This window comes from Rhinolophus ferrumequinum, chromosome 11 (genome assembly GCF_004115265.2).
Source record: "Rhinolophus ferrumequinum isolate MPI-CBG mRhiFer1 chromosome 11, mRhiFer1_v1.p, whole genome shotgun sequence".
Taxonomy (NCBI): Eukaryota; Metazoa; Chordata; class Mammalia; order Chiroptera; family Rhinolophidae; genus Rhinolophus; species Rhinolophus ferrumequinum.
Genome location: NC_046294.1, coordinates 10,882,140 through 10,895,092, shown reverse-complemented (window position 1 = coordinate 10,895,092; position 12,953 = coordinate 10,882,140). Strand labels below are relative to the sequence as shown.

Genomic DNA, 12,953 nt, shown 5'->3' with positions numbered 1-12,953 from the left:
CCAAGTGCCATCCAATGGAAAGGCAGGAATCTTCAATATGGGGAAGCGGTACCTTGAACCTTAGTAACAGTGTCTGACAAGTTCCATCTTGTTCGGTGCAGTCAGTCGGGTGTGAGCTATGGTTGAGAGAAGGTGTGTTTTGAAGTATGTAGTAAATCATCCTACATCATGACAACGATCCGTGTCATAATCATTTCTGGTATACAAATCTGGTATCAAATAAAAACATTACCTTATTCACCACATCTGGCACAGTATGACTTCTGGGCATTCCCCAAAGTCAGAATGATTCAGGACATCGAGGCAGCCATGACAATGCAACTGAAGACACTCACAAAAGAGGATTTCCAGAACTGTTTCAGAAAGTGGCAAGAAAAATGCGATGAGTGTGTTCAAAGTGAGGGGGAAGTATTTTGAGAAGGATTGATGGCAATGTGTCTTTTACTGTAATAATTTCTTTTTTTATTTAAACAATCACCATATTGTTGGATCACACCTTATAAATGGCACAGTCAGGATATCAGCCCTGTTAGTTTGGCCATATCAGAGCCATTATGTTAGGCAGACTGACACCAGTGCTCCTGAAGCTTTGTATCTGATCTCATGTTCATGAGAAAATTTACATGCACTGTCTCATGTAAGAAAACAAGAATGATAACCAGAGTCAAGGAAAAGCAGAAAAAATCCTTGGTCACCTGGTATGAAAATACTCTTGACAGCTGGGGAAACAACCCAGAGAGGTTAATAGCCTAGGTTAAGTTACAAAGGAGGGCAGCAGAGACCCTAGATCTGACTGAGTAAGGGTGAGGGCTAAAGGAAACAGAAGACCAGAGGTCTGGTTTCTAGTACTGGGGCACAGAACTCTTTTGTCATAGTTAACCTTTGTGACTATGGACCCTGCTGGGGCCAGGGTATCCACTCTGCTGATAGTGACAGAATAGTTTCAATGGCTTTGGCCTTGGAGAAATAATAATGAATGGTTATAATGCCATCAACCCCAGGAGATAAGACTGAGAACTAATACTCTAGGAAGGACACGACTCCTAGAGAGGGAGGAAAAAAAGATGTGCAAACTTGTGCTGTGCTGGTCCATGGACTGAAGGGGCACACCAGCTTTTCGGACTTTCTCCCTAGACATTAGCCACCCCTGCCTGTGCTCCTCTGATTAGAGTGATTCTTCTTCCCTCCACAATGAAACTACCCACTTACCTGGTAAACAAGGATAAGGGTGATGAGTACAAGAAGTAGTGTTTGATTTCCTCCTTAGTTGTTTCCAATGGGACTTGGGACTCAAACTATCATTTCTAAGAACAATTCTCTTTTTTCTGTGGATGGTACAGCAAGTGTAACGTGGGGTTGTGGGCATGTTCGTGTGAAGAGGCTCTGGGTGTAAATTCTATCTAATTCAGCCACACTGAACCTCAGTTTCCTTCTCTGTAAAAGTGAGTCTAAGAAGTGCTCACAGGGTCGTTCTCCCGTTGTTTAACAGCAGCCTTAGAATGGGCCGTGAGAGGGCAGAGCTTATCCTACAAAAGGAGAGTCCTCACAGCTTTAGTCACTCGATGCAAGTGATTTCCTATTCTGCAAAAAGATCAGATTCTGCAAATCAGATCTCATCCATATTTTGCCTACTGCCTTGCTCTTCTTGCAGATATTTAAGAGTGGGAAGGGGAGGAAGAGGCATTTATTGCCTACACAGTCTGACTCCCCTTCCAGTATCTGGCTTGTTGGTTCACAAACATTGCAGAGTAAAGGCAAAGCCTGTGGGAGCAAAGAGCAGCCTGGCGTTTTGGGAAAAAATAGCTCCAATGGCACATTGTCAACCTGTGAACCTTGCAGAAGCAGCTCCTACCACACAAGGCTCCGAAAGGAAGGGCTGGATTGCATAAGAGCTAACACCAGAAATTTTTCACTTTGTGTAAGGTCCACCTTAGAAGGCTAAGCTCAGCAGTTTCTGGAAGAGACACGCCAAATTGCACTCTGTAAGGTACTGCAGAACTGACCACATCAGGGAGAAATTTCTTCACCTAGAAGTCTGTTCTTCTCATTTGTTCCTGGGGACAACTGTGAAGATTGGTGTAGAGGCAGCTCCCCGGGTGAGGACTCATGCCCTTCTCTCCCTACCTCAAAAGAGATAATCATTGCTTTGTGGCATCGTCTCCACGTAAGTGACACAAATCAAAATGCTCATACTGTGCTCTGCTCAATATCATATACCTAAGGAAAATGAATAAGTTCAACTTAAAAAACATGCATCTAGCACCTATTCTGTAAACGGCAACTAGTTAGGTGCTACACAAATTTCTTGCAGGTTTCTGATCTGAACTGATACATGAATGAGGAGAGATTTGGGCACTTTGGGAAGCGGTTGGGTGAATGGAGCACTGAATGTATGGAGGCACTGCAAACGTGACCATATTTAATCCTTCTGGTTATAAGGTTTTTTCCGCCTGACTGATGAGAAGGTTGTTGTACTTAAAGTCAGAGAGGAATATAAGTAGATGAATAAAGACAAGATTTCAAACCAGATTTATCATTTTTTTAAGTCATATATTAAGCAAATTTACTTTAAAGATTCCCCCTATACTGCTACTACCACAATCTATTTTTTTATTTGTCTGTGTTCTGTTTAAATTTATGCTCGTCTATGTGCTCTATGGACTGTTTTATGTCCTACATTCTCTCATTTTCTTTTAACATTCTCCCAGTGTGTCCATACATATAGGTATTACGTGAGTGTCGTAGAGTTGCTTCACCTCAAAGATCATATATTACTTTTCCCTATTGCTGGACATTGGGATTTTGCTCAGAGCGTGCTTATGTTTGTGTGACTTTATCTAATTCTGTTTAGAGCTTTTTTCCTTTTGAATTGTTTTCTTTCTGTTAATTTTCTACTTCTGGGATGACTGAGTTAAAAATTCTGAAGTTCACTCACAAGGAAGTTGCCTGTGGCCCAATTCGCCATCTCACAGTGAATGTGTCAGAATCTCAGTCTCATTTTCAGTCTACCCTAGTCATTCGGCACCATCCTTGGTTGTTAGTTTGTGTGTACATCCTTTGAGGGTGGTATGAACTCTACACTTTTCAGGAAATATGGTAGCATCACACCCCACAGCTTTGACATCAAACTCTCCGTGCATGTTATACTCATGTAACTTCCTTGTGAGTTGCCTCTGAATAAAAGATAAGATTAGCTTTCAGAAATTCTATTTTCACAGTCCTAAGACCTTCAAATATAAGACAAAGTAATCTCTACATTGGTCTGGTCTGGATTTTTCTTCAAGACATAATTTAGCATAAAGTAGCTGAAAACCTTTCTCATGCCCAGCGTATATTATGCACTCAATACACATATGTTGCTGGAATTCGTTAATTAATCAATCTATCTATGCTTTGGACAGTGGAGAAACCAGACAGAAAGGTTAATATAAGCATTTCATGCATTCACTGATTCACCATCCACTTATTAAAGGCATATTATGAGCCAGGGATAATGATAAGCACAATGGAGAAGATAATGAATAAGATGACCTCTCTTTCCCAGAGGAGTTCACACCTAGGGAAGTACTACTACTGTTAGTAGCAGTTTCATGGAGAGTGCCAGATCTGACACCCACCAACCTGGGGCTGTCTAGGTGGAAGGAGAGCAAAACGAAACAAACCAAGATAAGTGGCACCACCATGGTCCCCAGAGAAAGCTCCAACAGATTCCAGCCCCTTCAGCACATGCCCCCGAGACAGTCACTGTATCTGCTTCGCATATGACTCTTTGCATATGCTTTTCAAACTGCTGTCTCTGCACTGAAACTCCCTGGGACTGAATTTGTGTATGGGCCCTGTAAGAGTGGACACTCAGTTTCCCACAGCTCCTCAGCTCCCTCAGATGCCTGGCTTGTCCTTAAAACTAGATGTCTTATGGGCTCCCCTTCTTAGTGCCAGTCCGGGTCCCTCAGGCTGGGAAGCCTGATGTGGGTCTTAGACACTTGGGTCATTGGGGGAAATCTGTGGCTGTAATATCCTTCCTACCCGTGGCATGTCACACCCAGGGTGTGGGTCCTGAGCATACCCGACTCTGCCCTGCCTATCTGTCTTGATGTGGCTTTTCCTTCACATCCTCCTTAATATTCTCCAGTTATAGAGCATCTGTTCCACTAGTCTTCGGATTGTTTGCAGAGATAGTTGCTCTACATAGTGGTAGTTTTGGTGTGTCCTAGAAGAATTGAGCCCAGGATCTTCCTAGTCTGCTATTATGACAGGTTGATCTGTCTGGGAAGCTATTTTAGATAAAGGACCTGGGGGCGGGTGAGAAGGCAGAAAGTAGTGGAGGGGCAAATAAGTACAGACAGCAATGACTTTCTTCTAACATCTACCTTCAGAAATTTATAACCACCTGAGTCTATCAAGAAATCATTGTTAAAAATTAAAAATTGTTAAAAATCAGCACCATTTGTTGCAAAGATTATCCTATCTTTATTTAATTGTCTAGACATCTTTGTAAAAATCCAATTGACCACAAATGTCTATTTCTGGACACTCAATGCCATTTCATTGATTTATTTGTTGATCCTTATACCAAACCCTCTCTATCATGATTACTGTAGCTTTCTAGTAAGCTTTGAAGTCACATAAATTTTAAAATCAGTTTGTAATTTTTTACAATTAATTTTTGGGTGTTTTATAACTAATTACAAACTACACATCAATTTGGAGAAGATGGTGACATATTAGCCATAATCAGTCCTATGATCTTTTTTATTTCCCTCTGTGTGACATCATAGATAGTTTCAATTGCTGTATCTCTAGTTTCACTGATCTTTTCTTCTGTAATGTCTGATGAACTTATAACACCCAATGCATATTTCATTTTAGGTTTTTTTTTTTCAGTTCTGTAAGCTCCATCGGGATCTCTTTTATATCCTCCATTTTTTCTTCATTGGTTTTCCTCCATCTTGTTAAATATGAGGAGCGATGTTATTATAGCTATTTAATATCCACATTTGCTAATTCCAATATCTCTGCATCTCCCTATTTTTAAAATTTCTTAAGGTAAGGAGAAACCTTATTTGCAAGTGTTATTGCATGGAAGTGGGGGAAAGAGACTATTCCAATAGGGGGAGAAACACCAATACAATAAGGAAAACATTTTGACTGTAAAGTCTGCAAATGTCCCTTCTGAGTCAATACTTACTGACCTGTGCTTTTCAGCTGGCTAGGGAATCACGTTTTCCCATTTCTCTTCATGCCTATCACTTTTGTTGTTGTTTTTGTTTTGTTTTGCTTTTTGGATGGTAGAAAATGTGACTTATATACTGTTAGTTGATAGACGTTGCTATACTTATTGAGAGCATTGCATTTTGTTCTGGTGCACATCTAAGTTATTGCAATCAAATGGATCATTTCAAGGTTTTCTTTTAACCAGTGTTAGAATGGATCTTGAGCAGACATGGCCAAGTTTAACCCTCCTGCTAATCCAGAGCATCTTACTCAACAGACTATGTTCTGAGAACTTTCCACTCCAGCGTGTGGGAAACACAAAGTATTCACAGCTTTGTGTGACATCTATGAAGTTTTCCACCTGCCCCTTTGCAATGCTTATTCCCCTAAGACAAAGTCTAAGGTAGCTTCCCCTTACACAGGTCAGTAAGGTGCCAAAGATTCTAGGAGATCGCTCTCCCCGAAGAGCTCCAGATCTCTATCTATTATCTATCTATCTAGCTATCTATCTATCTATCTAGCTAGCTAGCTAGCTAGCTAGGCTAGCTAGCTCGCTCTAGCTCTAGCTCTAGCTCTAGCTCTAGCTATCTCTCTTTCTACTTTCTCTCTGTGTGAAGCTCTACCTTGGCTTCCCCAAACTCCAATGTCTGTATGCTCAAGTCAGTGACACCCGTGTGCTAGGGTCAGGTTCCATTACCTTGAGCTGCAGCCTTCATACAATAAGCTGATGCAGTCATATGTCTCCCATTTTCTGCTTTCCTTTTTTTGGGGTATCATTATTTTGCACTGCCCCCTGTCCTAGAAAAGGTAAATCGAGATCCTGGTATCCAGTCTTGGCCAAAAGCGGAGGTTTCCTCCCTCCTTTTCTAAAATCATAAAGTGACACTCTTCTGGCCTGGAGTGTTGCATTGCAGTCCCAGGGATTTTAATTCAACATCCTCTCACTTACGAGTAACGTACTCTTCCAATGATCCCAGTTCCAAAATCGAAAACTGATACAGCCTCTTTTCTCTTTTTTTCATATTGTTGGGGTTTTATGGAATGTTTTGGTAATCTCAATTTGATACAGTGGGTCAAATATGTTAAAAAAAATAACAGCTATTTTTATACTACCTAGTGCTTTGTACAATATGTTTCACAGATCCAAGAGTGAGGCTTAGAGATGGAGAAAGACTCAGAAACAGGGTCAGGCTCACTGACAGGAAGAGGGTACCAGCTGGGACTATGACTTGGCAATTTAAAAAAAAGAAAAAAAGGGTAGTTGTTTATATTTTAGACCATGTCAAAATTCAAAATGCCCTCCATTAAAAAGGCTGCATCAAAATATCATACAATGTACAGCACTTGTACACAAGTGGGGAGAAGGAAGACGGGGGATAGAGGAGGAGAAGAAAAAGAAATACAAGGAAGAGCAGAGAGGGAGGAGGAAGACTGGCAGTAGAAATAAAATAACATGCTCAGTGCTTACCATATGAAACCTACTCTTCTAAGCACCTACTTACTCATTTAATGTATTAACTCATTTAATCCGCACAAATTCTGGAAGTTGATTAGTGCTGTTAATCCCATCTACCCTGAGGAAACCAAGGCACAGAGAGACTAAGTAACTTTCCCAAGGTTACATAGCTTAATACTGGTAGAGTTAGGAAAATCACCGATAGCAACTTAATTTCAAAAGACATTATATTTTTAAAATGTGCTTGTTACCATAATGTGAAACTGATGTCTGGAATTCACCGATGTGTAAGAAGGTGAACTACAAAATTCCAAAAGGTGCCCCCTGTGCTTTCTGCCATTCTTGTCCTTCCTTGGAGATGGTGAGGACCTAGTGAAGGTGACACCACTAAAGAGACCCTAAGAGGGACCTGTGCATTAGTATAGAACCTGCTCCTTTTGTTTCTGAATCTCTTTCAGCTCTTCTCATTCCTGGTTGTTTCTTGTTTATCTCTCTAGGCTAAGGTATCTGCCGTGATGTTCCCATTACAAGGTGCCCAGATGCTTCAGATGTTGGAGACATATTTGAGGAAGAGTCTTCCTGAATCCTTAAAGGTGACAGTTGAAAATTTTCAGGGAGGGAAGGGATAGAAACTTCCTGTGAAAGAAGAGGAAAAGAGAATAACATTTGTTGAGTACCAATTCTGTGCCAGGCACTGTTGCATATTTTTTCTCATTTAATACCCTACAAGATATTTGCTCTTTTGGACCTTTGGTCATTGGCATATTTCCTTGCTGGTATCTGTGGATTTGTGTTCACAATTGTCATAAAGCCCATGCTGCCATATTCCCAAGCACCAAACCACACGGACACTTCATGTTCACAGGCTTGACATAATTCATTCTCTCCCCACTCCTCCTTCTCTCTCAATAGCCTGTACAACGTGGTGGGGTTAGGGATCCAAGGTTGCCGCCAGGCAGGGGACCCCACACCCCATTCTCTTGAGCACTGTCCTGTAGCCTCAGCTTATTGGTGGGAGTTCATTTGACCTTTCCAGAAGGTAATATGGACATATGTGTTAAAGAATTTTAAACATAATCTTTGAACCAACAATTAGTTTTCTGTATATTCTAAAAAAATATCAAATGCCCATGCAAAGATTTCTGTGCAAGCATGTTCTAAAAAGAATTATTTGTTAAAGTGAAAAGTTGGAAACAGCTGAAATAACCATCAATAACCAAATGAATAAATGAAACGGTGATACATTCATATAATGGAATACTATGCAGCCATTAGAAAACAACTGAAAATTATGTGTTTATGAACATAAAAATATGCCCACAGTAAATTTAGTGGGGAAAAAAACACGTATCAGATCATCTTATTTTTGTTCAATTATGTATCTCTATGTGTATGAATAGGAGAAAGTCTGGGAAAAGACGAAATGCTAAAAGAATGAAGTTCTTACAATCATGAATTTTATTTGTCCAAATATTTTCCTGTATGATTCATATTGGAGGGGAAGAAAAAGGTCTTCTCATTTGACCTGTAGTACAAGGAGATTGTTTGACATAGGTGCCCTATTTGGTTCTTTGCATTAAATTTCATGAACTCACAGAAAGAATTTATTGTCCTGATGAAACAGGACACTTTTTCATCCTTTCCTAATATACTTACCCTCCCACTTTCTTGGGATGCTGTAGGTTTATGGGACTGTCTTCCACATGAACCAAGGAAACCCATTCAAGCTAAAGGTCCTGGTGGACAAGTGGCCTGATTGTAATACAGTAGTCGTCCGCCCTCAGGAGCAGGTAAGGGGCCTGATGTGGAATGAATACACTTCTGCTTTCTTATTTGCTATGTGCCTACCCATTGCCCAGCAAGGTGGTAGACCCAGGAGATATAGAAATGATTTGCAGTGATGTGAAACAAGCCTCTGTCCTGAAGGAGCTTATAACCTTGAGGAAAAGAGAGAGAAGCAAATAAATTATAACTCATGGTTAAGTATGCAAGATCAGAAGATGCACAAAGTATAGTGATAGTACAGGCGAAAGCTGTTTAAACTATGGAGGCTGAAGATGGCGGTTACAGGATAAGGTTAGGGGCACTTCTCAGTGGAAGTTTCACCTGAACTGCATTTTGTAGATAACTGATTTGTTAGGCTGACAAAGAATAGAGGACATAGCATGGGCAAAGATAGGAGGGTGTGAAACAGGACAGTGAGTTAGGGTGATTGTATAAAGCAAATTTATAGTGCTAGAATTTCCATATACATTTTAGGGAAACCTTTAAAAATTAGTGAAACAAAATTTCAAAACCAAAAATTTTTAAGCTCATTTAAAAACATCTAGTGAAATTATAAATTTATATAATACAAGTATTGTACCTTTCCTATACATAAATAGTATTTAAAATCACTAAATTAGATTATATATAAAATGGAGAAATTTATATTAGTAAAAACTGAAGTGACATAAAATCATTTGATATGTTATCTTAAATGTGATCTTAAGGAAGAAAATGTGTTAGTATTATCATTGCTGATTTGTGACTGTATTTTGCGCAACATTTACCAACTGTTTTTAAAAAGCTTTCTAATTCTGCCCTGGTTTCGGTAATATTTTTCTGTGCCTCCTTCCTCCCAATAATCTCATCTTTTTTAAAATAATTTAAGGGGCTCCTTCTAAATAAATGGTTTCTTTGTTTTTCAGGAACTACAATTTGTTTAACTATAGTATTGTTTTAAGAAAGCATTTCTAAGTGGGTTCAATCTTCTTTGAGTTCGTTAAGTATAGATGGAAATTTTAATCTAGAGTAACCAAATTTAATACTGTCATGCTCATAGTTTTTGTGTTCTGTAACTATTTGAACTGTACTAAATATTATTCTTGCAACAGAAGCTCTTCCTTGTCGATTGATTTTTCGCTTCTTCCTGTTGAGGATCATGGAAGTCTAGAACAATGCTTTCTAAATAATACTGTCTCTGTTTGATTTGAAATTTTAATGCAATATATGAGCAGAGAATAGTATTGTTCTGTAATTTTCCATTCTAAATTGAATACTTGAAACTCTTCACCTCATGATTAAATGATTCAGAAATAATCATAATGCACCATTAAATACCAATATTTTAGTACTTAAAATTTTCACAGAAAAATGGAATTTAGAAAAAATATTGTAATCATGAAATACATGGAAGTTTCTTTCCCTATTCTTCTTTCTCTAATGATGACAGGAGATGATAGATGATTTTGATCACTACACCAATACTTATCAAATCTACTCCAAGGACCCTGAGAACTCTCAGGACTTCCTCAGCTCACCAGAGGTCATCAACTGGAAACAGCACTTGCAGATCCAAAGTAAGTAAGAAGAATGGGATTTGTGTTGACTCACTTCTCTGTCCTGAACAGTTTTCCATGTGGCTCGTATCTCCTTTCTCCAAGCTCCAGGCCCTCAGCCTGCTGTCATTTTTGGACTCTGCTTCTACTCTACCTGTAAAGAGGGAAAAATACCCTCAAACTTGCAAAGACTGGCTTCATATATGGAACCATAACATAATTCTTAGATAGCCAAGAATTTATGGCATATTTTGCAAACATATCCAGAATCCCTTAGGTTGATTGAGTGCCAGAGCTGAGTTTCCCCTCGGGGCTTCTGTTCCTAGAATAAGAATGACAACTGGTACCTTCAAATACCTCCCAGGTCCTGAAGGACAACTGGCATGGTTACAAGCATACCCTCCAGAGTCAGACTCCTGAGGATGGCATCTGTCACTTGCTATATAATCCTAGCCACGTGATTTATCCTTGCTAAGATTGTGGCTTTCATATATAAAACTGAGGATAATAATGGTACCTAAAACACAGGGGTGTTGAAAAGATTATATAAAATATTGAATAAGAATTGCTTACCACAATACCTGGATGTGTCTGTTAACTTTTGCTGCATAGCAAACCTCATAATTCTGTGAAACAATTTGGACTGGGCTTTGCAAGGCATTTCTTTTGCTGGTCTCATTTGGGTTTCCTCATGTAGTTGCAATCCATTAACGGGTGGACAATTGGCTGGATGATCTAGCATGGCCTCAGTCACATGTCTTTCTTTTATTATTAAATTTTATTGTGGTGACAATTGTTAATAAAGTTACATAGATTTCAGGTGTTCAAATTTGTAATAAATCATCTATATATCACATTGTGTGTTCACCACCCAGAGTCAGTTCTCCTTCCATCACCATATGTTTGATCCCTTTTACCCTTATCTACTACCTCCCTCCTCCTTTATCCTCTGGTAACCCCTAAACTATCAGTCACATGTCTTAATGATGGTTCTGGCTGTCAGTGCTGGTTGCTATGGTGACAACCGGATAGGAGCACAAGTCATCAGCAGGCTAGTCTAGGCCTATTTATATGGTGTTGGTCTCAAGGTAATTAAGAACACAAAGAGAGGCAAAGCCTCAATGTGGAAGCACTCCTAAACCTCTCCCTACATCAAATTTACCCTTCCCCATTGGAAAGAACGAGTCATACGGAGAAGGTCAGATGCAATGCAGGAGGGAACTATTCCCGGGAATGGATAGAGGAAACGTGGACAAATTGTGGGCCATTCCTGCAACAGTATACCACACTAGAAACATAGTAAGTGTGCAATAGATGTACACTACTATTTTTTTAAATAACTCATCTCCTATGATTATCAAAACTGCATGAATATGTAGCCCAGAAATCTTGGTTCCAGTTTGGTATTGCCACAAATGGCATAACCATGATTGCATGAATTTCTGAGCACTTTTTCACTTAAGTAAAATGAGGAAGTTGCACAAATCTTGATTCCGTGGCCTCCATCACATAGTGGCAGCACCAAGCCAGAACCAAGGTTTTCTGACTCTAATTCCTAGCACTTGCTATTCCACTGGACAGCTTCTCCATAGAATGAACTGAAATTATCACATCTCTCTTTATAATCCCATCTAGGTTCACAGTCCAGCCTGAATGAGGCAATACAAAATCTAGCAGTCATGAAATCCTTCAAAGTCGAGCAAACACAGCGCTTTCTCTATATGACAACTGAGGCTATAAAGAAACTGGTTCCTTCCCTGCTGGATGTAAAGAATTTACCACCCAACAGTGGCAAACTAAAAGCCATGTAAGTTTGATAAAAGTCACTCCCCCTATTCACACCTCTGAGTCCTGAGGTAGCCTCCCAACTTCTCTTCCTGTTTTTACTCTGTCCATCCTATAATCAATATTATTCAAAGCAACCAGAATAATCATTTTTAGAAATGTAATTTAGAGCATGTTTATCTCCTGCTTAAAAAGATCCCATCACCTCCTCTGTCATCTGGAATATAGCAGGCCTCTGTCAACTTCGTCGGCTCGTCTTGTGCTCCTTGCCTTCTGCCTCCAACAACACTGGCCTTATTTCTGTCCCTGTGTCATCACAAGCTCACCCTACTCCAGGATTTGCATTTGCTATCCCCGCTGCCTAGTCTGTCTCTCAATACAACAGAGATAAGAACAAATATAATAAATAATCATGGACTTTGCTTTTTCTCTTGGAACCTCCATAGCAACCAAGAGATGTTTAAACTCTCATCCCTGGATGTCACCCATGCTGCCCTGGTGAATAAATTCTGGCATTTTGGTGGCAATGAGAGGAGCCAGAGATTCATCGAGCGCTGTATCAGGAGCTTCCCCAGCTTCTCTCTGCTGGGGCCTGAGGGGACCCCCGTGTCATGGAGCCTGATGGACCAGACAGGAGAGATGCGGATGGGAGGCACCGTGCCTGAGTACAGAGCCCAGGGTCTTGTCACCTATGTTGTCTACACCCAGTCCCAGGCTCTGGAGAAGCTCGGCTTCCCCACATATTCTCATGTCGACAAGAATAACAAAATTATGCAGAAGATGTGTTATAATCTGCATCATCTTCCCATGCCCTGTGACTGGAACCAGTGGCACTGTGTACCTCTGTGATGTTGTCCTATACATAAGACAGTGTCGAATGTGGCTGGAGTAGTGGATGGGTGGATGGACCAAAAGAATAAATGGTAATTGCGGTCATCGGTAAGAGACTGGTCTCTGGGGAAGCGGTATGAATGGTCAGCAGGACCACCATGGTCCCTGAATTCAAATCACTCACAGGCTTCCCTTAGATTTGTCCATATAAAGCTGTCCCAGGTACTCCTGCATGGCCCCACGTAGTTTAGGTCCCCACACTTCTGGAGATCTCTGTGACACTTCTTCATCAGCTATGTGTTGCTCCAAATGGCTTCTCCTGAAACTCCTAGTGCATGGAATTGGTG

The 12,953-nt window shown here is 40.2% G+C and overlaps 1 protein-coding gene across 2 annotated transcripts; it reads left to right on the top strand.

The window, feature by feature from the left end:
* Nucleotides 1-1,815: 1,815 nt before the first annotated feature.
* LOC117030569 (glycine N-acyltransferase-like) lies at nucleotides 1,816-12,734 on the top strand. 2 transcript variants are annotated; one of them, XM_033120705.1, is made up of 6 exons: nucleotides 1,816-2,096; nucleotides 7,168-7,263; nucleotides 8,353-8,460; nucleotides 9,885-10,011; nucleotides 11,626-11,797; nucleotides 12,222-12,734. In XM_033120705.1, the coding sequence occupies exons 2-6, from the start codon at nucleotides 7,186-7,188 to the stop codon at nucleotides 12,622-12,624; spliced, it is 888 nt and encodes a 295-aa protein (XP_032976596.1). In that variant the 5' UTR covers nucleotides 1,816-2,096; nucleotides 7,168-7,185; the 3' UTR covers nucleotides 12,625-12,734. The 2 variants fall into 2 exon arrangements, with proteins under 2 accessions (XP_032976596.1, XP_032976595.1); XM_033120704.1 differs by having other exon boundaries at nucleotides 1,816-2,164.
* The last annotated feature ends 219 nt before the right edge of the window (nucleotides 12,735-12,953 follow it).

Coding starts and splice junctions, on each gene's coding strand:
- LOC117030569 (XM_033120705.1), top strand. CDS start 7,186: ATGTTCCCATTACAAGGTGCCCAGATGCTTCAGATGTTGGAGACATAT. Junction 10,012..11,625: donor ACAGCACTTGCAGATCCAAA/GTAAGTAAGAAG, acceptor AATCCCATCTAG/GTTCACAGTCCAGCCTGAAT. Junction 11,798..12,221: donor AGTGGCAAACTAAAAGCCAT/GTAAGTTTGATA, acceptor GAACCTCCATAG/CAACCAAGAGATGTTTAAAC.